Raw genomic sequence first — 26,741 nt, 5'->3', positions numbered from 1 at the left:
CTCACTGGTCTGGATGCCTGTAGCTTGAACTCAAGAAGCTTGACATCAAATAGGACAAAGTGGCCCACTTGATTGATGCTACATCCACATGCATGTATACCCTTCACCATCAATACTCAGGACCAATAATGTGTACCATCTGTAAGATGCACTGCAGAAATTCACCAAAGATCCTTTGACAGATCCTTCTAAACCGATGACCACTTTACAGTCAGTGGCACCCACATATGACAAATGAATAAAGCAAAATCCATCGAGAATATTCTATTGGCTTAATTAGTTGTACACTGGGAAACTAAGCCATATAAACCAGAAGCGAAGTACCACTAAATGTGTGTTAAAATGTGCAATTGCTTATCATATGGTTGGAGGTCAGGTCTTCCTTTCGGGCAGGTTATCAGGATGGAGATTGATCTCCTTCCACTCAGCTCCGATAGATTATGACAGGCATGAGTTGAATGTCAAGTTGTGGGCCATAGAGATCAGTGCTAGCGCTCAACTTTTTGCAATATGCATAAATGGCTTAAATGAAGTTATGGTCATGAAATTTGCCAATGACAAAAATAAGTGGAAAAATCAGTTGAAAACAGGACATAAAGTGGCTACAGGTACGACATATGAAGAATATAAATCGCTTAAGTGAATGAACGCAGATCTGGCAAATTGAGTAAAATGTGAGATTGTAATATTTGGCAGGAGGAACATTATCTAAATGGCAAGCTTGCAGAGCCCTGGAAGGGACAGAGATTTGGGTGTTCGAATTGCAATTGAATCGTATGCATAAATCACAAAAAATCACTATGCAAGCACATTAAGTAATTGAGAAAGTTAATGGAATATTACTGTATATTGTGAGGGAAATTGAATACATCAGATCCTAGTTATCCACAGGAGATAGGTGCACATGCTTTTGCAGATACAGCTGACATGATAGATTGGTCCTTGATTAGTAAGGGATCAGGGTTGGTGGGAGAAGGCAGGAGAATGGAGTTGAGAAACATATCAGAAATGATCGAATGGTAGACTAGATCCAATGGGCTGAATGGCCTAATTCTGCTGCTATATTTTATGGTCATATGCAACTTTCCAAACTTTTGCAAAGGGTGGCAGAATCCAACCAGATGCATCTATGAGGAAAGAAAATGAAGTTTGGGGCTGACATTACGAGCACGTGGATGTGCAGGGAGTAAATCTGCAGATAATAAGGTTGAAGTTACCAGAAGTAGGTAAGGACTTTTGTGATGCAGAGGTAGTATTTTTAACTCTGAACCAAGTGTTCTGGGTTCAAGACCTACCTGCTCTAGAGGTGCATAATCACATCTCTGAACAGATTTATTAGTAAGTAACTATACAGGGCACTGATGTGTACCATTTACGGTATTGGTCTCCTTATTTAAGTATGTATGTAAATGCTTTGGAAGCAGTACAAAGAGGTTTACTAGACTAATAACTGGAATGGACAAGTCATCTTATGAGGAGAGGTTGGACAGGATCAGCTTGTATCCACTACTAAAATATTACTTTAGAGATTTACCTGGATTCTATTGAATATTTCTTCTCTGACAGGTAACACTTTTGTCTCCTATGTAGCCGTCTGCTCCCCACTCAAGCACCTGCCTTTCCTACCACCCCTTGCAACCACCTCCTTTTTTCTTATACATCCAAGCACTCTCCCTTCAGTTTTTCCAATCTTTTGCATCCTCTTTCATTCCCCACCCACCATGTTTGCAGTCTCTCCCTTTGCCCCCAAACTCTTTTGCTGCCATTCCTTCTTTACGTGCCATCCTTGCAACTCTCTTTCCTTTGCACTCACCCCCCTTGCAGGGACTGTTATTCTCATCCCATCTTGCAGCCGCTTTCTTCCACAATGACCCCCAAGTTGCATCCTCTTGTCCTCAAAGACCTCCAGATCTTTAGCCTTTCTCTCTCCCCCAAAACTTGTGGCCCTTTCTTCCCCTTCACCTATTTTCTTTTCCACTTGCACCCTCTTTCTTCCCTCGACTCCCAGTTGGGAGCTCAGAATGCTTCCTCTGCGCCCTCTTCTGTCTCTGCGCACTGTCCCTGATCTGGCTGCTGCTCTCGGGGCAATGCGGAACCAGCTGGGCTGCGAGCCTTTCGATTGGCTAGTAGTCTTGGGTGTGAGTGGCCAATTTTTAATGGGACACTGGACACTACAAGTAACTACAACAAAAACAGAAATTTCTGGAGAAACCCAGCAGGTCTGGCAGCATCTATGGCAAGAAAATAGAGTTAACATTTTGAGTCCAGTGACTCTTCATCAGCAAAGAACTAGTTTTCACCCCTCTGGAAAATGACACAGGGCGGCCCACAAACAGATGAAGCATGATTGCTCTCAGTTCTCCAGCCAGTTGTTAAGACAGCACTGCCACAGTGACAAAATTCAGGTGAGATTCAGATGCTTGGTGCTGTGTATAGTCATGCCTGCTCTATTGTGTGGACCACTGGAGCAGAGAAAACCCTCCTTCCATATAGACCTGCTATAGGAAAGATGTTGTCAAACTTGAAAGGGTTCAGAAAAGATTTACAAGAGTGTTGCCAAGATTGGAGGGTTTGACCCATAGGGAGAGTCTGAATATGCTGGGACTATTTTCCCTAGATCGATGGAAGCTGAAGGGTGATCTTATAGATCACCCGTCAGCTTCCATTGCTCCAGGGAAAATAGCCCCAGCCTATTCTGGGAAAATCAATAGGGGCATGGAGAGGGTGAATAGTCAGGTCTTTTTCCCAGGGTAGGGAAGTCCAAAACCAGAGGGCATAGATCTAAGGTGAGAGGAGAAAGACTTAAAAGGGATCTAAGGGACAACTTTTTCATGCAAAGGGTGGTGTATGTATGGAATGAGCTGCCAGGGAAGGTGGTGGAGGCTGGTAAAATTACAACATTTAAATGGCATCTGGATGAGTGTATGAATAGGAAGGGTTTAGAGGGATATGGGCCAAATTGTGGCAAATGTGACTAGATCAATTTAGAATATCTGGTGGACGAGGGGTTGGACATAAGGGTCTGTTTCCATGTGATATAACTATGACTTATGATTCTATGATTAAGCATCACCCATCAGCAGGCTTGGAAATGATTACGGTCATAATGAAGCAGGCTTCCTGCCTGGCCAGACTGTTCTTAAATCTGCAAATCTTTCCACTACACCAAAATTGGTGGTAAAATGGACAGTGAAGAAGATCATCTAAGGTTACAAAGAGATATTGATCAATTGGGTCCAAGGGCTGAGGAGCGGCAAAATGAATTTAATTTGGATAAATGCAAGGTAATGCATTTCAGTAAAACAAACAAGAGCAGGACTTATACAATTATTGGTAGGGTCCTGGGTAGTGTTGTGGAACAGAAATACCTAATGGCTCAGGTACATCATTCTTTGAAATTTGCATCACAGGTAGACATGGTGGTTAAGAAGGTGTTTTGCATGCTTGCTTTCATTGCTCAGACCTTTTGAGTACAGAAGTTGGGATGTCATGTTGAGGTTGTACAGAACATTGGTGAGGCCTCTTCTGAGGGTTAAGAAAAGATTTACCAGGAATGGAGGGTTTAAGACATAAAGATAGGCTGGGAGTTTTTTTTCACTTGAGTGTGGGAGAAGGAGGAAGCATATCTGTGATTGTGGTTGTATTTATATTCAAGTCTTGTTGCATTGCTATTGGTTCATAATCCAGAACATCAGCACAACAGTCCCAGCTAAAATTCCATTGCAGTATTGAAGCAATGCTGCACTGTTGCAGTTGCCTTCTCTCAGGTGAGACTTCAAACTGAGGTCCTGCATACCTCTGCAGATGGATGTAATTGGTTATCTTGGCCAAGGGCCTGAGGCAGTGGGGTTAGGTACATCAGGGTCCAATAACCAGGTCTCATTGCATGTGTGAAGGTCAGGGACCCTGTATATTCAGGGTTGGCACAGGACTGCTGTGCTCAATTTGGGGACCGGGAGGTTCAGGCCAGGAAAAGCACCAAGGTCTGTAATTTCTGGCCCACCCTGGCTACCATTTGGAAGATTTCCCTGATATCTGGGGCAATATTTAATCTTCCACCAATATCTCAAAAAGATCCAGTCATTATCACATTGCTGTTAGCAGCAGCTTGCTGAGCACAAATTCGCTGTTGTGTTTCCTACATTTTTGCAGTGACTTCACATCAAAATATTGCTTCACTGGCTTTAAAGTCCTTTGAGATGAAGGTAGTTGCAAAAACATACTGCTTACTTAGAAGAGTCTTTCTGTTTCAGTACTTTGCATGAACAAGTTATGACTTTTCACCCCTCTCCACCTCCAGTGTATCCTCTTATACTGCTGAGAATAAATAACTAGTCAGCTTTCTCTCACACATGCCCATGTTAGATTAAGTAAAAACAGAATACTATAGATTTTGAAAATCTGAACAGAAATGAAAACAGAATGCTCTGGCATCATCTGTGGAAAGAGAAACATTGTTAGCATGACTCAGCTGCCCATGATACCCTGTGTCTACAAAATTTACCTGCACCATTAGCTCAGGCATCCTGCACTTCTGCCAGCAACTTTGATCTCAGAAATCTACGGCATTCCCATTTGCTACTTTTAATTAAGAAGTGCATGACCTTTCATGTCCCTGGAATTGTATATTGCACTGCCAAAACACTTAACTATAACTGGTAGGAAGAAAAGCAGAAACAATTGAATGTTTAACCTACAAAAGAAAATCAGACAAACCTGTAAAGCCTCGCTCATTCCACGGCCAATAACTAACGTCTCAACACCTTTGTTAATGATTTCCTCCAGGTCAGCTGCCTGCACTCCAGGGTAATGCTAAATGAGAAAGAGCACACCAGTCAGGAGTGACCAGGAACTTGTTTAAAACTCTTACTGCTTAATCTTCTAAGCCAACCAGTGCTCATTAAAAATAGAATACAGGAGCAGCAGTAGGCCAGTTGGCCCCTTGAGCCTGTTCTGCTGTTCAATATGATCCTGGATGCGCCTCTATTTCTGTACCATATTCCCACTTTCTTCCCATCTCCCTTGATGTCTTTAAAACATAAAACTTTATCAATAGAATTAGGGTTATATTCTTGAATATATTCAGTGACTCAGCTTCCACAGCCTTCTGTGGTGGACAACTCCACAGGTTCACTACCCATTGCGTTAAGAAATGTTTCCTCATTGTGGTCCTAAGTGGTCTACCCCATATCCTTGAGTAAGATTCACATGATCAGGAAGGAGAGATCATATCTAGAGTGAGACAGTTCAAGTTAGTATATAGTTCAGGGAATTTGGAAACAGCATACGAATTTGGTGCAGATGGGAAAGAGGTGCGTTTTGCTTGTTTTTCTTGGCTCAGTTTGTAAGTTTTTTCTTAAACAGGATAAACTGAAGTCTAGAATAAGGGGCGCAGTACAAAAGAGTGATATCACAGTAAATTCATTGGTTGGTAATAGTCAAATTAGTAGCTATCAATTATAGGTTACTTTCAGAAGGTTGTGGAGATCAAGTAATTACGTGTATTTAAGACAGACAGATAGGTTCTTGATTGGTAAGCGGATTAATAGTTACAGGGAGAAGGTAAGAGAATAGGGTTGAGAAACAAATTAGAGTGGGTCAAGAGTAGTGGGGAGGCTGGAGTTGATTAATGCCATGACCAGCTTTTAAAAGCACTTCATGACCACCCAAGTTAAGGTCACTGGGCGGTAGTCATTGAGACATGCTGCGTGAGCCTTCTTTAGGCACAGGGATGATGTTGACCCTCTTGAAACAGACAGGGACAGTGGCCTGCTGCAGGGAGAGGTTTAACATGTACGAAAAGACCTCTGCCGGTTGATCTGCACATGCTCTGAGTGCACGGCCTGGTACTCCGTCTGGTCCCATCGCTTTCCTTGGATTCACACAGAGGAAAACTAATCTGACCTCTGATGCAGTGATAGTTGGGATAGGTTCGTCAAGACTTGTCGGAATAGGTGTTCCCTCTCCGTCAAAATTCTGCTCAAAGCAAGCATGAAAGGTATTGAGACAATCTGGAAGGGATGCGTCATTGTCTGCTATCTTGCACTGTCTTTTTAGAACCTTTTCAGTCCTTGCCATAGTTGCCAGGTGTCTGTCTGGGTCTCTAGTTTGGATCGATATTGGTCTTTGGCTGTCTTAATGACTCTGCAAATTCCTTATATTTGAGTGGGTCTCCTGGTCTGAAAGCCTCACGCCTGTTTTTTTTAGCAGGTTCTGTATGTTCTGATTCATCTAGAGTTTCCTGTTGGGGAACACCCGGATTGACTTCCTTGATGATAATGTGAACCATGTGTTGTGAAGTCAGCAGCCTACTTTACACCTTTATTTTTACCCCCATTGGCTTAAATTCAACTCAGTGTTATTTACCTACAAAGCTCTTAGGGAAACTCCTGTGTATATCTTTCCTGCAGCAGGAGTGTGGGTCCAGCTGAGTTGTTCTTGCAGACAGCTGGCAGGTACACGGGGAACCAACTGGCCTCCTTGTAACCATTTTGTGACTGTTCTGCTCAAGGTAACATCCCTGATTAAGATTGTGGCTAATATTATGGTAGAAAGCCAGAAAACCGGAATAATTACGTTAACGGGTTGTAAAGAGGGCGGTAATGCAAAGATCAGTCCTTGGACTTCAGTTATTTATGTCTATGACTTAGGCCAAGAGGGGAGTCTCTTGTGGTGCAGTGGTAATGTCCTTACCCCTGGGCCAGGTGGCATTGGGTCAGGTTCCACCTGCTCCATAATTACATCTCTGAACACGTTGATTTGAAAATATCAAGCCTGAGAGAAGTCTTGAATGTAATGTATCCAAGTTTACTGACAATAGAAAGTAGGTGAGAAATTAAGTTGAGAACACAAAAAGACAAACAGAATTTCAGTAGATGACATGACTGAGCAAGAAAATGACATATTAAATACCATGTGTAGAAATGTGAAATTATCTACTTTTGCAGGAAAAATAGAAAACTCGCATTGAGAGAGACAGGGAAATGTTAGTATCCAAAAGGACCCTAAATATCCTTGTACACAAGTTGCTTAAACTTAAAATGAAGCTACAGCAACCAACTACGAACATAAATGATACCTCAGCCTTTATGACAAGGGATTTGACTATCGGAGTAAAGATGCTTTATTGCAATTCTACAGGGCTTTATTATGACACAACTCTCATGTTCGTTGTTTTGGTCTCCCTACTTGAAAAGGTATACTAGCCTTAGGAATGCAGTAAAGGTCGATTAGACAGACTTTTCAGTGGAGAGGACTGTCTTATTAAGGGAAATTGAACAGACTGTGTGGAAGCATAGTTGCTATGGAAGATTAGCCATGTCCTTACTGAATAGCAGAGCAGGTTTGAGAGGGTTACTCTTGCTCTTACTTCTAATAATCTTATGAAAAATGGATTACTCCACTTAATCAACATGTTTTTAATTCATTATATCAAAATACCCTTCAAGGGCTATTTTTATTTCTAATTCTCACATTAGCAGAATGTGCTTTGGCTCGGTAACAATGAATCAACGAAAATCAATCACAATGTCACCAAACTGAAAAGATTATGGAGCGAAGGTACAGAAACAAATTTAAGACAAAGATCAGCTACAGGGTAAATGAATTGTGAAATAAACTCAAGAGATCTGTAAAGCATGAAGGGAGAGGCTAGGAGAAATTTTTTCAGTGCAGAGTGGTTCTTACAATATGAAACACCCAATTGAAATATAGCAGCAGAAGCAAGATCTACAATAACATATATCAAAAAGATAAATATTTGAAGGGAAAAAAAGGTTAAAAAGGTATGGAGGGGTCAAGGCCCAAAAACACCATCTAAGGGAAACAGCTTGTACTTTTCTTAGTATATGCTATTTTCAGATCAAAGCACAGTATTCTCTACATTATGGAACGATAGAATCCTTACAGTTGCAGATAGAGACCATTCAGGCTATCATGTCTGCAGTGATCCTCTGAAGGATCAAGACACAGTCCCCCACCTTATCCCTGAAACCCATCATTTGCCATGGCTAATCCACCAAGCCTGCACATCACTACACACTACAGAATTCTTTATTGATGATTTTTATTGCTGGTTTATTTATTTCTTTATCCCTTCATACTGATGCTGCTGTATCAGCATTCACAGCAGCATGCTGTGCTGCTGTGAATGCTGAAGAAGGGCCTGTGCCCGAAACGTCGAATCTCCTGTTCCCTGGATGCTGCCTGACCTGCTGTGCTGTTCCAGCAATAAAGTTTCAACTTTGATCTCCAGCATCTGCAGACCTCACTTTCTCCTCGTATCAGCATTCACTCCTCATCAGACCATACCAATGGCTTCTTTACAATACCTATTATTTTATTCTTTGGCTGTTACAGCATGAGATTATTTTTGTAATTTAATCTCTTCCACTCTCCACCCTTTCAGTTACCTAGCAGTACAGAAATTGAGTGTTTCTGTAAAACGAGATATACTGTCAAAGCATTTTGTCTTGCACTCATCAGACACATGTAAGAATGCCAAAATTCAAATGGAACAACAATTTATATTGTACGAGAGACAGCTGCTGATTGGTTGGTGAGTTGGCTCTATTTGGTTGAGGTGCTGCCATGGAGAATGTGCCAAGGAATTGTGTCCTCACCCTTTTTGTTTAACTCAAGGAATGAGAAACGCCCGGGCATATTCATTCTGCCTGCAGAGGACAGGTCTCAGTGTGAATGTGCTAAGTAAGTAATGTACATTAGTAAGCAATTTAGGATCATCAGATGGGCTTACAATGAGGTTCACATGTGCATGCTAGAAACTACACACATTAAAATGCTAGCATATGATGCAGACAAAAAGAACACACCCAGTCATTGCACCTTTTTTGAATTAAGACGAAAATAGAAATTTTGAAGTCTTAGAAGTAAAACATTTCCTTTTGCTTTTCTACCCTCTGTTCCTTTCTCTGCTTATGATTTGGAGATGCCAGTGTTGGACGGGGGTGTACAAAGTTAAAAATCACACAACGCCAGGTTATAGTCCAACAGGTTTAAGTGGAAGCTAGTGCTATAACCTGGTGTTGAGAGATTTTTAACTTTCTCTGCTTAAAAACTCTTACATTTCTATTTTTGTTCTGAAAAAAGAACCTGAAATGTGAACTCTGTCTGCTCTCCACAAATGCTGTCTGACCTGCTCAGTGTTCCCAGAATTTTCTGTTTTTAATCATGGGAAGGGGAGTTGGATTAAATACATTGCTCTGCCAGCATTGGTACAATGGACTGAATGAATTCCTGCTTGGTTAAATCAAAACTTTTCTAAGGATTGGAAAGGGGATATTAGATTTATCTTAAGCACCCACTTTATCACACACCTACAACCCTTTTTACTACATCTTCAATCAACAAAGTTCAAGAAACAAAGTTAATTGCCTCCTGAAAACTATACAACAAACTTGCTTAATAACATGCCCCTAATTCTCTGGGATGGTTTTTTTACAGACTTTTGGAGACTGTGGAGAGGGGTGATAGTGGCGAGGCAACCAGGTTCCAACCACACTTCTGACATTGTGGGGTTAGGCATGCGCTACTCGTTTGCAACTGGCACAAAGATGAACAAGATTTTAAAGAACTCATTGTTCAAGACCCCTCAGAGGGCTACGCTTGCTCTCACCAAACTCCAGAGTTCTGTAATAACATCTCTAAACAGTTAGATTCAAAAGTATCAAGCCTGAGAGTAGTCTTGAATGTAATGTATACACGTTTGCTGACAACAGAAAGTAGGTGAGAAGTTAAGTTGAGAACACAAAAAGACTACAACAGTATCTCAGCAGGTCTGGATGAGGGAACATTTTGAAAGCCTAGTTTAAAAGCAGTTACCCTTACCCCATATTCCAAGCTATGCCAGCCCCATCATGGGCCCAAGAACTTCCATGTCAATTCTACCCCTCCACTCACTGTAGCCCTTCATATCATCAATGCCAAGCTATGGCACTTCCGTGTCCATTAACCAAATATATACTATATACAGATCAATAAGCTCTATAGTGACAATAGTATATGTTTTTAAAAAAATTATGCAGACATCATTCATTTGTAAAAAAAATCTCTGTAGCCTCGTGTCATTCATTCAGATCCTTTAATGAATCGATAAGTATTGTGTCAGCATTTGAAAATTCTTAACTGTGTGTAAATAAATATTGTGAAATTGACAGAATGGGTCAGTGGTGTAAACCAAGCAATGGTTTCCCTGGGAATCTAGGCCCTTAACCAAGCTTTATTATTAATTCTTGGCTGATACACTTTATAAAACCAAAGCAGAAGATATTGGAAACACTCAGTAGGTCTGGCAGCGTCTATGGAGAAACAAACAGAATTAATGCTTCTAACAACGACCTTTCAACAATCCTCAATCAACGGCAGTCACTAATAAGTCTGACAGGAACTTATTTTCCGAAAAATTAAAGAGAATGTGGAATCCTCTATCACAGTAAGTGGTTGAGGTGAATGTCATTGATACTTTTAAGGGGAAACAAGATAAACGCAAAGGAGAACTGAATCAAATTATATGGTGATGAGGCCAGATAAAGAGAAATTGGAAGAAACTTGTATAAAGTTTAAACGTAGCAAGGATCTGTAAAACTAAACAGTACATTTCCATCCTTGATGCTCTATATAATTTAATCCCATTTTTTTGTGCAGGATTCAAACTTTCAGAGGCAGGGGCTGAAAAAGAAAGTTTTGACCTACAATGCTCTCCCCCTTCTGTCACAACACTGCCTCACCCAGTGTGTACTGGTTCCAACTCACATCAGTCCCTGTTTCTCTCCAGTCCCAGGTACGACTTCCTCCTGGCCACACCTTGCAGTCCTTATATGTAGTAGCACAGTCTTGGACCTTCATGCGACCCCAAGAGAGTGAAGCTATTTTTGGAGATGACATAGTAGTAAAGTACCACCTTCAGACCTAAAAGGGATCAATCAACAGATTTTAAAAATAGGTGCAAGAACATTAAATACAAGGAGTAGGAATACATAACATGGCACATGAACCTCCTCTGCCATTCAAAACAAACATAGCTGACCTTTGGCTTTAACTCCACTTTCTCCCCAGTTGCCATATCCCTCGATACTTTGAGGGACCAAAATTCTGTTCATCCCAACCTTCAATATACTCAATGATGGATCATCTACATGTTCTCAGGGAGAGGAATTACAACACTTTAAGTAAAGAAATTTCTCCTCCTGTCAGTGCCTAATAATTAGTCCCTTAATCTGTGCCCATAATATAGATTCCCTGAAAAGTGGAAACAACTTTTTTCCTTATTCTCATAAGTAAAGCAAACAACCTCACACTAGATTTTTTATCTATTCTGCTAGTTATAGTCTCAAAAACTCTAATACATTTGTAAAACAATTTCTCTCTGTAAAATCATGCTAACTTTGTCTGACCGTGTTATGAATTTCTCAGTGCTGTGTTACAGGTTTCTTAAAAATGGTTATCAGCACTTTTCCAAAAGTTGATTTTGGGCTAATTGGCCTATAATTTCCTCGTATTCACTTCCCTCCTGTCTTGAATAGCATTGTTACATTTTCTTACCTCCAATTTGCTAGAGCTATTCCAGATTCTAAGAAATCTTTGGAAAATTATGCCACTCCATCCACTCTCTCTGCAGCTACCTCTTTTAGAATCTAAAGATGTGGGCCATCAGGCAATGGGATTTGTCACTAGTATCTTTTCGAAAAGAAATTCTGCCATCCTTAACATGTGTGGTCTACATGTGACTCCTGACCAACAGCAATTAGATTGACTCTTGATCGCTTTCTGAAATTAGACATGTGTAATAACTGCTAGTCTGTCCAGTGATGCTTAAATGCCACTTCCTCTGGCAGCTCAACCCATATACTCACTGTCCTCTACGTAAAAACAATGCCCCCTTTGTCTCTTTTAAATCTTTCCACTCTCACTCAAATCTATGCCCTCTAGTTTTGGACTCCCCTACCCTGGAAAAAAGACATTGGCTATTCATCTTCTCCATGCCCCTCATAGTTTTATAAACCTCCACAATGTTACTCTTCAGCCTCCGATGATCCTGGGAAAATAGTCCCAGGCTATTCAGCTTCTCCATACAGTTCAAATCCTCTAACACTGGCAACATCCTTGTGAACCTTTTCTGCACTCTGTTAAGTGCACTTTTTCAAAATCTTTCCTATAAGAGGGAGACCAGAATTAAATGCAGTATTCCAAAAGTGGCCTAACCAATGTTCGCAACATGACATCTCAACTCCTATACTCAATGCACTGAACAATAAAGGCAAGCACACTACCTTATCTACCTATGACTCCACTTTCAAGGAACTATGAACCTGTACCTTAAGGTCTCTTTGTGCGGCAACACTCTCCAGGACCTTACCATTAATACCATCAAAATGCAATAGCACTTACTCTGAGATTGTGCCACTGTCCCTAGCCTCTCCCACAATAGGAAACAGCCTGTCCACATTTACTGTTAAGTTCTCTAAAAGTCTTCTACATTTTGTTACAACACAGGAGGGGTAAACCCTCCTGCTTAATTTGAAACCAGCAACACAGAAAAGATTTATCCCGTGCAGTAATCTGTAAATATTTGAGTGGCCAAGGATTATTTAAAGTAAAAATTAACAACTTTATTTCTTAAAAGTATAACAGAGAATAATTAACTAACAACTGTTTACATTCCTTACTCTAACTTATCTGTTACCTTCCCATCTACAATGCCAGTCTGATAAAACTCCCAATTAAGATTTACAAAACCACACTTCTTATCTCAAAACCAGACAGCTTTTTTTCTTCTATTCGCATCTTCTTGTGTCTTCTTTTCTTCTTTTTAGGAATTTCTTTGTCACAGGTTACTAATCAAAAAGGTATCTTTTCAAGAGAGCTATTTTTCAGGCAGTCTGTTTACATGCTGGGCTCGTCAGTTCTCCTCTCAACTGTTCAATTTTCCCAGGTCTTATACTCCCAGAGCATGAGATTGTGTCATTGGCTTTTAAAATTGTCAATATACTCAATTCAAACTGGATTGGAGTTTGATATTTTTCAGGGTACAATTTAAACTCATTGGCCAAATTTGGCTTTGGTTTTTGTCTCCAGCAACAAGCTAATCGAGTTGTTCGACCAAGTGTTATATTGTTGCCTTATTGAGAACACTTGTTGCTGTGTCCGATAGTTCTGCTGCTTTTAACTCTCTTAAAGTATACCCAAATCTTGCATAACAATTTCAAGAAGGTTGCATCTTATTCTTCTAAACTTGAATGAGTATAGACTCAATCTCCTTATAGGTAAATCATTCAGGTTCGACCTACTGAACATTCTCTCGACTACCTCCAATGTCAATGTATCTTCCTTTAGATAAGAGTACCCAAACTGTGACAGTATTCAGATGTAGTCCAACATTAAAATAAAAGCTAACATCCATTTGACTCCTCTTTTTACCTGAACTTCAATGTTGGTTTTTGTGATTTATGTATGAGGATTCTTAAATCCACAAGAGTTGCAGCTTTCTCCACTTAAATAATATTCAGCTCCTCTATTCTTCCTGACAATGTGCATATCCTCATATTTTTCCACATTACACTCTATTTGCCAATATTTTACCCACTTACGTTAATTGTCTCTTGGTTACCCAATTCCCTATCCATCCCTTTACCTCTTTCAGCACCATGGGCTGTTACCTTCTCAAATTGCCTTAAGAGTGGTATCTTACAGAATACCTTTTGGAAATCCAAATGTACTGCATCTACTGGTTGCTTTTTATCTGTCCTATTTGTTACCGTCTCAAAGAACTCTAATAAATTTATCTAATAAAATGATCTCTCCTTCATGAAGCCATGATGAACTTGCTTGATTATGTTATCTATTTCTTAACCTTCTGTTATTACATCCTTTATAATTGACACTAACATTTTCACAATGACAAATGTTAGGCTTATTGGCTTGCAGTTACAGTTTCTTTTATTAACCCTCTCCCTTTTTGACTAAGGACATTATATTGGCAGTTTTCCAAATCTCTGGGGCTTTTTCAGAAATGAAGGATTCTTGGAAGATTAATTCCAGTGATTCTACCATCTCTGTAGCTATTTCCTATTATATCCTAGGATGCCACACATCAGGCCCTATGGAATTAATGGCCCTTTAACCCCATTAATTTCCCTAGTATTCTTTACCCTGGTGAAAGCTATTGTCTTTATTTCTACAACCCCCAACCCCATTTTGTCCCTTGATTATTTAGTATTTTTGGAATGTTATTCAAGTTTTCTACCTTGAAGACCAATGCAAAATACTTATTTAGCTTCTCTGCTATTTCACAGTTCACTTTATTCTCTAATTCTCTTCTTATCTTTGGCCTCTCTCTTTCATTTTATGTTGAAAGTAGCTCTTACTTTTTTTTTTATTACTTGCTACTTTGCCCTCAAAGTTTTGTTTTTTTCAGTCAATTTTTTGTTTTAAAACTTTCCCAAGCCCCTAACTTACCACTAATCCTTGCCAGATGAATTTTTCATCTTCCAGTTTAATACCATCCTTAACTTTTTCTGGCTACTCGTGGTTTGTTCATCCCCCTCCTAGAATCCTTCTTCCTGACTAGAATGTATCTTTGTGGTGAGTCATGACTATTTTCCGATATGTTTCCATTGTTCATCAACTGTCTTTGCTGCTAAATTCCTTTTCCAGTCCACTCCATCCCACTTTGTCCTCATTCCCCAGTAATTACCTTTATATAAGTTCAGCACTGTTGTTTATGACCCTGAAACTGAAAGCTAAATTTTCACTCTGAAACTGAAAGCTAAATTCTACCATGATATGTCCCGGTAATTTTACCCCTCCTTGATACGCATGACGTCTGCAGCTTGGACTTCAACTCTTCAACTCTGATCCAAAGTTCCTTGAGTGGCAATCACTTACTATAGATTCATTGTATAAATTTATATTTGTTTGCCACAAAACTCCTGGTTCATCTGTCCTAAAAATGTTTTACTTTTGCGCACAATTTGGCTCTGCCCAAGATTCCTTAGAATCAGCTGTAAAGAGCAAAATCCTGTAAATTTTACCACAGGAAAATTAGATTCAGCATTTTAAAAAATTGGTTCATGCTAAGTTAGCATTTCACCTTCCTTAGTTGCCCTTGTGAAAGTGGGAATTTAGCAATAGCAAAGAAGGTTCAATTTCTATTATTCATTCAAGGAATGTAGACATTGCTGCATTTATTGCTCACCCTTAAGTGCCCAGAAAGTAGTTAAGAATCAACCACATTGCTGTGGGTTTGGAGTTACATGTATGCCAGACTATGCAAGGATGATAGATTTCCTTCCCAAAAGGGCATTAGTGAACCAGATAGGTCTTTCCAACAAATGACAATAATTTCCTGGTCATCACTAATTCTTAATTCAGATTTTTAAAATAAAGTTCAAATTCCACCATGTGCTGTGTGGCAGGATTCAAACCCAAGTCCCCAGAATATTACCTGGGTCTCCAGATTGTTAGTCTAGCGATAATACCACTAGTACATTACCTCCCCTGAAAGCAAAGAAGAAACTAAAGAAGATGTTGTTGTACCGTTGAATGTGCTGTCATTTGGATGAAACGTTAAACTGAACACCTGTATATCTCGGAAGATGGACACAAAAGATTACATGTATTATTTTAAAGAAGTGCAGGGAAGTCCTCCCCAATGTCCTGTTCAATACTTAATCATTTAATCAATATCAATAAAACAGTCCATCTCACCAATATCATATTGTTTTTTGAGAGATCTGCATTTGGGAGTCACAATTCCTACATTACACCAGTGACTAAATTTCAAAAAGTATTTTCCAGCTCTTTGGAACACCTTGAGGTTCTGAAAGACACTATATAAATACAATCTCTTTTCTACTTTTCACAGGAATTGATTGAAATGATGTCCAATGAGATAATTAAGCTACAAAACTCGAATAGTGACTTCAAAGGAGTGATATATAAACTGTGTAAAACTACAAAGTTCATGCCAACATCTGAAACATGCATTCTCAGATACAAAAGCAGCTAAAATTGATTTACCTGCTTAGAACTTGAGATGTCTGCTTTCCTCAAATTCTGCAGTGTGCAAGGAAAATTAATTTGTAAAAACCTTGATCTACTCTGTATAATCGATAGATGCAGCCCTTATTTCTAACCCCAGCTCTGGAATGATCTTTCTATTTTTAAGATTATGAAATCAAACTCCGTTGTGACTGGGTTTCAAATATGTCTCTGTCAGGTGGCTATAATTGGAATACAGAATACTGAATTAAAGAGAAACTTCAATTTCAGTTTTCCAAGACCTCTAACTTATCGAGTTTATAATGCTATTACATCAGAAAGGAATTTAAATAAGTTAGAAATTCTGGATTTGTTTGTTTGTTTTCCCTTCCTTTCCTACAATACTGGTGCATCGATCTAAAACAGCCAAAAGTGTTCCAGTGCATCTCCTAAGTTGCTAGGAGAAAGTGAGGACTTCAGATGCTGGAGATCAGAGCTTAAAAATGTGTTGCTGGAAAAGTGCAGGAAAAAGTGAGGAATGCAGATGCTGGAGATCAGAGCTTAAAAGGAGAAAGTGAGGACTGCAGATGCTGGAGGAGGAGAAAGTGAGGACTGCAGATGCTGGAGAAGGAGAAAGTGAGGACTGCAGATGCTGGAGAAGGAGAAAGTGAGGACTGCAGATGCTGGAGAAGGAGAAAGTGAGGACTGCAGATGCTGGAGAAGGAGAAAGTGAGGACTGCAGATGCTGGAGAAGGAGAAAGTGAGGACTGCAGATGCTGGAGAAGGAGAAAGTGAGGACTGCAGATGCTGGAGAAGGAGAAAGTGAGGACTGCAGATGCTGGAGAAGGAGAAAGTGAGGACTGCAGATGCTGGAGAAGGAGAAAGTGAGGACTGCAGATGCTGGAGAAGGAGAAAGTGAGGACTGCAGATGCTGGAGAAGGAGAAAGTGAGGACTGCAGATGCTGGAGAAGGAGAAAGTGAGGACTGCAGATGCTGGAGAAGGAGAAAGTGAGGACTGCAGATGCTGGAGAAGGAGAAAGTGAGGACTGCAGATGCTGGAGAAGGAGAAAGTGAGGACTGCAGATGCTGGAGAAGGAGAAAGTGAGGACTGCAGATGCTGGAGAAGGAGAAAGTGAGGACTGCAGATGCTGGAGAAGGAGAAAGTGAGGACTGCAGATGCTGGAGAAGGAGAAAGTGAGGACTGCAGATGCTGGAGAAGGAGAAAGTGAGGACTGCAGATGCTGGAGAAGGAGAAAGTGAGGACTGCAGATGCTGGAGAAGGAGAAAGTGAGGACTGCAGATGCTGGAGAAGGAGAAAGTGAGGACTGCAGATGCTGGAGAAGGAGAAAGTGAGGACTGCAGATGCTGGAGAAGGAGAAAGTGAGGACTGCAGATGCTGGAGAAGGAGAAAGTGAGGACTGCAGATGCTGGAGAAGGAGAAAGTGAGGACTGCAGATGCTGGAGAAGGAGAAAGTGAGGACTGCAGATGCTGGAGAAGGAGAAAGTGAGGACTGCAGATGCTGGAGAAGGAGAAAGTGAGGACTGCAGATGCTGGAGAAGGAGAAAGTGAGGACTGCAGATGCTGGAGAAGGAGAAAGTGAGGACTGCAGATGCTGGAGAAGGAGAAAGTGAGGACTGCAGATGCTGGAGAAGGAGAAAGTGAGGACTGCAGATGCTGGAGAAGGAGAAAGTGAGGACTGCAGATGCTGGAGAAGGAGAAAGTGAGGACTGCAGATGCTGGAGAAGGAGAAAGTGAGGACTGCAGATGCTGGAGAAGGAGAAAGTGAGGACTGCAGATGCTGGAGAAGGAGAAAGTGAGGACTGCAGATGCTGGAGAAGGAGAAAGTGAGGACTGCAGATGCTGGAGAAGGAGAAAGTGAGGACTGCAGATGCTGGAGAAGGAGAAAGTGAGGAGTCCGCTGTAGTGGTTGGTATATTTGGTCCAGGTCGATGTGTTTGTTGATGGAGTTTGTGGATGAATGCCATGCCTCTAGGAATTCCGTGGCTGTTCTTTGTCTGGCTTGCCCTATGATAGTAGTGTTGTCCCAGTCGGATTCATGTTGCTTGTTGTCTGCGTGTGTGGCTGCTAAGGATAGCTGGTCGTGTCGTTTTGTGGCTAGTTGATGTTCATGTATGCGGGTTGTTAGCTGTCTTCCTGTTTGTCCTATATAGTGTTTTGTGCAGTCCTTGCATGGTATTTTGTACACTACATTAGTTTTGCTCATGTTGGGTATCGGGTCCTTCGTTCTGGTGAGTTGTTGTCTGAGCGTGGCTGTTCAATCTATTCCACCCTATCTATTCCATTCATTATCTTGTATACCTTGATCAGGACTCCTCTCTTCCTCCTCCTCTCCAGAGAGAAAAGTCTGAGCTTATTCAACCTTCTTCATAAGGCAAGCCCTCCAATCCAAGCAGCATCATGGTAAACCTTCTTTGCACTCTTTCCAAAGTCTCTGTATCTTTCTTATAGTAGGGCGACCAGAACTGGACACAATATTCCAAGTGTGGTCTCACCAGGGACTTGTAGAGCTGTAGCAAAATCTCACGGCTCTTAAACTTGATCTCCGTTAATGAAAGCCAAAACACCATATGCTTTCTTAACAACCCTATCCACTTGGGTGGCAACTTTGAGGGATCTATGTACTTGCACACCCAGATTCTTCAATTCCTCCACACTGCCAAGAACCCTGTCTTTAATCCTATATTCAGCATTCCAGTTCAACCTTCCAAAATGCATCACTTCGCATTTATCCAAGTTGAACTCCATCTGCCATTTCTCAGCCCAGGTCTGCATCCTGTCTATAGCCCTCTATACTATCGAGGACACCTCCAACCTTTGTGTCATCTGCAAATTTACTAATCCACTTCTCAACATCCTCATCCAAGTCATTTATAAAAACTACAAAGAGTAGAGGCCCAAGAACAGAGCCCTGCGGGACCCCACTCAACACTGTCCTCCAAACAGAATACTTTCCATCTACAACCACTCTCTGCCTTCTGTCAGCCAGCCAATTCTGAATTCAGATAGCCAAATCTCCCTGTATCCCATACTTCCTGACTTTATGAATGAGCCTACAATGGGGAACCTTATCAAACGCCTTGCTGAAGTCCATATACAGATCCACTGCTCAACCTTCATCGAGCTGTCTTGACACCTTCTCAAAGAACTCAATAAGATTTGTGAGGCATGACCTGCCCCTCACAAAGCCATGCTGACTGCCCTTAATCACACTATGCTTTGTCAAATAGTCATAAATACTATCCCTCAGAATTCTTTCCAAAACTTTGCTGACCACAGACGTAAGACTGACTGGTCTGTAATTGCCAGGGATTTCCCTATTACCCTTCTTGAAAAGAGGAACAATATTCGCTTCCCTCCAATCCTCCGGTACGACTCCCATAGAGAATGAGGAGGCTAATATCCTCGTCAGCGGCTTAGCAACCTCCTTTCTCACTTCCCGGAGCAGCTTAGGATAAATCTGGTCTGGCACTGGGGACTTATCAATTGTAAGGTATAGGGTTAAGATTGTGCAGAATAATGTTGCTTCTGCAAAAGCTTACATTATAATATTAGGCTGCGCATGCAAATACTAAACAGTGAGAAGCGAAAACAGGTAGAATAATCTATGACTAATAGGGCAGAGCGACCGTGTAGCAGGATGTATCTGGCATAGGAAAACAAAAGAAGCGAAAACAGGTAGAAATATCTATGACTAATAGGGCAAAGTGACCGTTTAGCGGGATGTACCAGTAACAGGAGAATAGTGTGCCAGTCTCAGGAGGGATGTGGCCAACGGATGGAATTTAGTTTGGCAGGATGATCCACGAAGACAGCAAACTATGCCAGGATAGTCACATATAAGGAATGGGATAAATAAGAGTAAGGGGCGACAGGCTTAGAGTAATGGGAGAAGTAAACAGAGGCGGAGAGAAGCTAGACAAAGGTGGAGTGAAGCTAGAGCTTGTGATAGGCTACACACTACAGCAAAAGTAACCAATGGGGTGAAAGGGGAGGACCGAGAGATGCAGCTGAACAGTATAAATCAGAATGTAACCCTCAGATCGGGGTGCTTACTTGTTCGGCACCCGTTCTTGCAAGTACGTATCAATAAAACTCACTGCTTCAGAATTTGACTCAGACTGAAATTTATAAATATGTGAGTTTTGTTTCTCACAATTTGGGGCTCGTGTCCGGGATATCCACCATCACCAGCAGGGTGGGCACCATCAATGGCTGGGAAGACGCGTCCCGTTCTTTTTAGAACAGTCCCGTGTTCCTCAGCAGTGGGTTTCCCCTTCTGGTTGACTGATTGAGATCCGATGAGAGTCTGTCTGAACCAGGCGAAAGGTTGTAAGTAGGCACAGGGAGCCAGGCAACTCCGTGCATGAACCAAGGAAACGAGGATTACTGGCACAGACTCCACCCCTTGAATTCGCCATTCATCCCATCCGGCCAGGAGATTGGGTCCTCATTAAGTCATGGACAGAAACTAAATTGCAACCGGATTGGGAGGGACCGTACCAGGCTCTTTTGACTACTGCGGCGATATGCAAAGCGGAGAAAGGCTGGACTCACTACACCAGGATTAAAGGACGGTGGAATCCCCACTTAAGAAAGAAGTCTGGACAGCCGAATCAACAGAAGAACCACTGAAACTCAGACTCAAAAGACTTTAAGTAACTGATTTTTATGTGGACGCGGAATAGTTTCTTTTTGATATCTATATATTGTATTGCATGTTAAATCTCTCGGTCCTTCAATACATAGGATGCTGCGGACGCTTAAGGTTACCATATTAGCTTTCTTAGTATTGGGATTTTGTCAAACGATGCTGTCATTTCCATATTTGTTATTAACGGTTCCTGAGTCTGAATATCCACAAGTAATAGAGGTCGATGCTTGCAGTCTAGTAGAATGCACAGATGTAAAGTATCAGAGGGAGTATATTTCCTCCGAAATCCTTCTTAAGACCCTACTGGACACAAGGTATGGTTTGCCACCTGGCATCACTATCCATAGAATCCCCTTTCGCCCAGCCCTAGACTGTCCTGACAAAAAGTGCCACCCGATATATCTCACCATTAGAAATACCTCTCTGAAGACTCCTTTCCCCGTAAAAACGGGTCTCGACTCCTTAGTAACGATTTAAAGATAGTAATGGCTGCCACTGGGAAGTGTTTCTCGGGCTGCTGTTTCTGAATAGCCGTAGGAAACAGAAAACGAGCCAAACAACTTGATAATAAGATAGATCCTTTTGCCCCTCCCAATGACCCAAAGGTGGTAAAAATTATAGAAGTCAAGGACTTGAAGTAGACCATTGAAGTAGAAACTGGATACGGGGACGCAAATGCCTGAGTTGAATGGGTAAAGTACACTGTTAAAACTCTGAATAAAAGCAATCGCTATGCATGTGCCTCTGGTAGACCGGTTGCCCACATAGTCCCCTTTCCGCTCGGGTGGAACCAAAACAGGAAGGGCATGGAATGTATGATAGCCCTGTATCAGGACAAGACTGCATGGAATGATAGGAATTGTACATCCCTATCTCTAATGTTCCCTCCCTTGCAGAAGACAGATTTGAAAGCTCCCCCCTCATTTTTGACCACGGTCGGGAATCACACATCGTGTATAAGCCGACAGGGTACAAATCGGTCTAGAAACTTGGGGGAGCTGAGGTTATGTATAGAAACTTAGAATGACACCGAAACGGACAAAGGAGGGAACTACTCAGCACTCAATGTTCCCCGGGTGAATCTCTGGTGGTACTATGGAGGCAGAATATTGCGACATATCCCTCTCCAGTCAGGAGTTAGGGTATGTGCAATTGGCAACCAGATTGCAGCAGGTTTTGAATCGGCCCTATTTTGGTGGGTAACGGTCAACAAGAATGTGGATTGGATAAACTATATTTTTTACAACCAGCAAAGATTCATCAATTATACTAGAGATGCGGTCAAGGGTATTTCTGAGCAACTTGATGCAACCAGCAGAATGGCCTGGGAAAACAGACTAGCCTTAGATATGATCCTAGCCGAAAAATGGGGTGTATGTGTGATGTTAGGAGGTAGCTGTTGTACCTTTATTCCAAATAATACAGCACCTGATGGGTCAATCTCTCGTGCCTTGCGAGGATTGACCACCTTGGCGGAAGAACTAGCTGAGAATTCAGGAGTGGACACATCACTCACAGGATGGCTGGAATCATGGTTTGGGAAGTGGAAAGGCGTGATAGTCTCCATCCTCACCTCTCTGATAGTGGTAGCAGGGGTGCTGACAGCAATTGGCTGTTGTATCATACCTTGTGTACGGGGGTTAACCCAGCGGGTAATTGAGACGGCCTTGGCAAAAAAAATGCCTCTAAAAGGTAATCAGGCAGAGGGACTTAACCTCTTGAACAATGAGGGGATGGATGGCCTTAAGGAATTAGCCACTATAAATGATGTCTCAGGGATGATGCTAGCGAACTGGAAGGCAACGTATGAGACAAATGCAGAAGACAACACTTAGTAGCCAAGAAGAAAAGGGGGGGATTGTAAGGTATAGGGTATAAGGTATTGCGCAGAATAAGGGAAGAGGTGTTGCTTCTGCAAAAGCTTATATTATAAAATTAGGCTGCGCATGCAAATACTAAACAGTGAGAAGCGAAAACAGGTAGAATAATCTATGACTAATAGGGCAGAGCAACTGTGTAGCAGGATGTATCTGGCATAGGAAAATAAAAGAAGCGAAAACAGGTAGAATTATCTATGACTAATAGGGCAGAGTGACCGTGTAGCGGGATGTACCAGTAACAGGAGAATAGTGTGCCAGTCTCAGGAGGGATGTGGCCAACGGATGGAATTTAGTTTGGCAGGATGATCGCACGAAGACAGCAAACTATGCCAGGATAGTCACATATAAGGAATGAGATAAATAAGAGTAAGGGGTGACAGGCTTAGAGTAATGGGAGAAGTAAACAGAGGCGGAGAGAAGCTAGACAAAGGTGGAGTGAAGCTAGAGCTTGTGATAGGCTATGCGCTATAGCAAAAGTAACCAATGGGGGTGAAAGGGGAGGACCGAGAGATGAAGCTGAACGGCATAAATCAGAATGTAACCCTCAGATCGGGGTGCTTACTTGTTAGGCACCCGTTCTTACAAGTACGTATCAATAAAATTTGCTGCTTCAGAATTTGACTCGGACTGAAATTTATTAATATGTGAGTTTTGTTTCTCACATCAATCTTAATATTTTCCAAAATTTCTAGCACATCATCTTCATCAATCTTGATCTGGTCAAGACTGTATCCCAGCTCCTCAAAGTTTTCATTCACAAGTTTCCTTTTCTTGGTGAAAACCGAAGCAAAAACTCATTTAGGGCTTCCCCTATCTGCTAAGACTCCACGCACAAGTTCCCTCCACTATCCCTAATCGGCCCAACGTTCTCCCTGATCATTCTTTTATTCCTCACGTACGAGTAAAATGCATTTGGGTTCTGCCTAATCCTTCCTGCCAAGTCTTTTTTGTGCCCCCTCCTGGCTCTCCCCAGTCAATTTCTGAGCTCCTTTCTAGCAAGCCTGTAATCCTCTAAAGCTGTGCTAGATCTTTGCTTCCTCCACCTTACGTAAGCTGCCTTCTTCCTTTTGACGAGAAGTTCCTCTGTTGTCATCATCCAAGGTTCCTTAATCTTACCCCTTCTTACCTGTCTCAGAGGAACAAATTTGTGCATCACTCGCAACAACTGCTCCTTAAATAGTCTCCATATGTCTGCTGTGCCCTTTCTGTGGAACAATTGCTCCCAGTCTGTACTTCCCAATTCCTGTCTGATAGCATCATAATTTCCTTTTCCCCAATTAAATATCTTCCCTCGGTAACTGCTCCTTTCACTCTCCAAGGCTATGCTAAATGTGAGGCAGTTGTGATCACTGTCACCAAAGTGCTCTCCCACTGAGAGATCTGACGACACCTGTCATGTTGCCAAGCCAAATCCAAAATGGCCTCTCCATTCGTCAGTATGTCTTCATACTGAGTAAGGAAACCCTCCTGAACAGACCAGATAAAAAGTATTAATCAGAAATTCACCTACCACTGCCTTGAAAATGTTCAATGACCTTGCTTCAGTTGCTATCTGGAGAAGAGTTTCAAGAACTCTCAGAAAAATCTTCTCCTCACTTCTGTCTTATGTTGGAGACCCCTTAATTTTAAACTGTGTTACAATGTTTCCATGAGGTGGGCTCTCATTTGTCTAAAGTCCAAAGAATATTGGCCCAATTTATTCAGCCTTTCAAAACATAATCCCAGGCACCAAACTAGTGAACCAATGCTGTACTGCTTCCAATACAATTAAATCCATCCTTAAATATGGAGATCATATACAATCAATACAATAAGGGGGGATTGCAAAGTTAGCTGTAGCTCAACGTGTATCACTTTTCTCTCAAATCAGAAGTTTGCGTGTTTGAGACCAACTGCAGAGACCTGATCACAAAGTCCAGGCTGACAGTGAGTAAGTGCTACTGCCAAAAATGCTGCTTTTCAGATGTGCTGTTGAACTGACATCCTGTTTTTTTTCTCTGTTGTGTGACATTAGTCAAGAAAACAGGGGCTTCTTCCATGATGTCCTGTTGAATATTTAACCCACCAACATTAGTTTTTTTTAAAAAATATGTTCTCAAGGCTGTTAAGGAAGCTTGCTGTGTGAAAACTGGTTATCTTATTTTCTACATTACAGTAATGATCAAATTTCAAGAGTACTTCATTGCCTGGGAAATGCTTTGATAGATCTTGACAAGGCTGGAGGGGCAATCTAAATACAAGTCCTGCTTATTATTTAACTGGGTGAGTTTTTCAAATATCCTTGGTAAAATTCTGCTGAACTCAACAATAATATCCTTAAAAAACTAACACCGACCTAGTTCAGAACTGCATTGTGAAAGTTACAGACTAGTCCATACACTATTTGAAAGGGCAGAAGGTCACAACAGTACTGTAAAGTGCTAACAGACCCAATAAACATACTAAGACACATTTAACATTATGAACAAACCTAATAGTCTCTTTTAAACTTACTATCTATTTGTCTCTCACACCCACCACTGCACAGAATATGATTTTGAGCTCAGTCATCAGAGAAGACCCACATTTATCAGTGTCTTCCTAAATGCCTGAAGCAGAGTCAAACAATCAGCCTGGTATCAGATGTTAACACAGCTAACCTTGAAGCAATGTGGAGGAGATTGGAGAGAACTAACTGGGCTAGGTTTATGCTAGCATCACTGATTCAAAGTATTCTTTTTACTTCTTGTATTCAGAAGAGAAAGCAAAATGAAACAAATATAGCTGGCATCCTTCCATCTGCATACGATAAAATAATCAAGTTCATTGAAGATGGGGACAGCTTCACATGGCACACATTTGGTGTTGACTGAAAGGGCCAATGTGTGAGAGGCAGAATCTGTCACAAGTGCAGTATTTAAAGTGGTAAAAAGGTGACATTTGGGCTGTTGTTTTCAGTGTTGTTACCTGTTGCCCAGTCATGATAGTCATACTATTGTTACAGCCCAGTAAAAGGCCCTTCAGCCTATCAAGCCTGTGCCAGTTAAAAACAAGCATTGAACTTCCCTACCTCCTGGGATCAGGGGAACATGCCCCCACACTGGGGCAATGTACTTTTTCTATTGGGACAGAGTGATCTCTTTCATTCTTTTGCTTAATATGATCACCACTGCTCAGACCCCAGCATTTGTTAACTGTCCCTATTTGCCTCAAGAATTTAATTTCAGAGGGCATCTAAGAGTCAACCAGAGCAGCTGTGGGTCTGCAACCATGTGTAGGCCAGACCAGGTTAGGACGGCAGAGTTCCTTCCTCGAAGGGCATTAGTGCCCAACTTTTTCACACAGAGAGTGGTACATGTATGGAATGAGCTGCCAGAGGGAGTGGTGGAGGCTGATACAATTACAACATTTAAAAGGCATCTGGATGGGAATACAAATAAGGAGGGCAGAGAGGGATATCGGCCAAGGACAAAAGGGTAACTAGGGAGAGAATAGGACCCCTCAAAGATTAGCAAGGCGGCCTTTGTGTGGAGCCACAGAAAATGGGGGAGATACTAAATGAATATTTTGCATTAGTATTTACTGTGGAAAAGGATATGGAAGATATAGACTGTAGGGAAATAGATGGTGACATCTTGCAAAATGTCCAGATTACAGAGGAGGAAGTGCTGGATGTCTTGAAATGCATGAAGGTGAATAAACCCCCAGGACCTGATCAGGTGTACCCTAGAACTCTGTGGGAAGCTACAGAAGTGATTGCTGGGCCTCTTGCTGAGGGACAGGATGTACATGTATTTGGAAAAAGGCGAGGGAATCCTGAGGGACAGGATGTACATGTATTTGGAAAGGCAAGGACTGATTAGGGATAGTCAACATGGCTTTGTGCGTGGGAAATTATGCCTCACAAACTTGATTGAGTTTTTTGAAGAAGTAACAAAGACGATTGATGAGGGCAGAGCAGTAGATGTGATCTATATGGACTTCAGTAAGGCGTTCGACAAGGCTCCCCATGGGAGACTCATTAGCAAGGTTAAATCTCACGGGATACAGGGAGAACTAGCTATTTGGATACAGAACTGGCTCAAAGATAGAAGACAGAGACTGGTGGTGGAGGGTTGTTTTTCAGACTGGAGGCCTGTGACCAGTGGAGTGCCACAAGGATCGGTGCTGGGCCCTCTACTTTTTGTCATTTACATAAATGATTTGGATGCGA

General features: G+C 41.6%; 1 protein-coding gene across 4 annotated transcripts in view; it reads right to left on the bottom strand.

Moving 5' to 3' along the window:
* The window catches only part of aamdc (adipogenesis associated, Mth938 domain containing), a 48,437-nt gene that overhangs the window by 15,471 nt on the left and 6,225 nt on the right, over nucleotides 1-26,741 (bottom strand). The window contains exons 1-3 of one of the 4 annotated variants that reach the window (XM_043692493.1): nucleotides 16,036-16,174; nucleotides 10,771-10,926; nucleotides 4,717-4,812 (exon numbers count right to left, since the gene is read on the bottom strand). In XM_043692493.1, coding sequence (XP_043548428.1) covers nucleotides 4,717-4,812; nucleotides 10,771-10,902 — 228 coding nt within the window. In that variant the 5' untranslated portion in view covers nucleotides 10,903-10,926; nucleotides 16,036-16,174. Of the gene's footprint in view, nucleotides 1-4,716; nucleotides 4,813-10,770; nucleotides 10,927-14,472; nucleotides 14,687-14,710; nucleotides 14,812-16,035; nucleotides 16,175-26,741 lie in introns of those variants that run through there. The other 3 variants (XM_043692494.1, XM_043692495.1, XM_043692492.1) reach the window with 3 other exon arrangements.

Source organism: Chiloscyllium plagiosum, chromosome 6, assembly GCF_004010195.1.
Source record: "Chiloscyllium plagiosum isolate BGI_BamShark_2017 chromosome 6, ASM401019v2, whole genome shotgun sequence".
Taxonomy (NCBI): Eukaryota; Metazoa; Chordata; class Chondrichthyes; order Orectolobiformes; family Hemiscylliidae; genus Chiloscyllium; species Chiloscyllium plagiosum.
The sequence above is the reverse complement of the archived record's forward strand: the minus strand, read 5'-3'. Positions and strand labels throughout refer to the sequence as shown.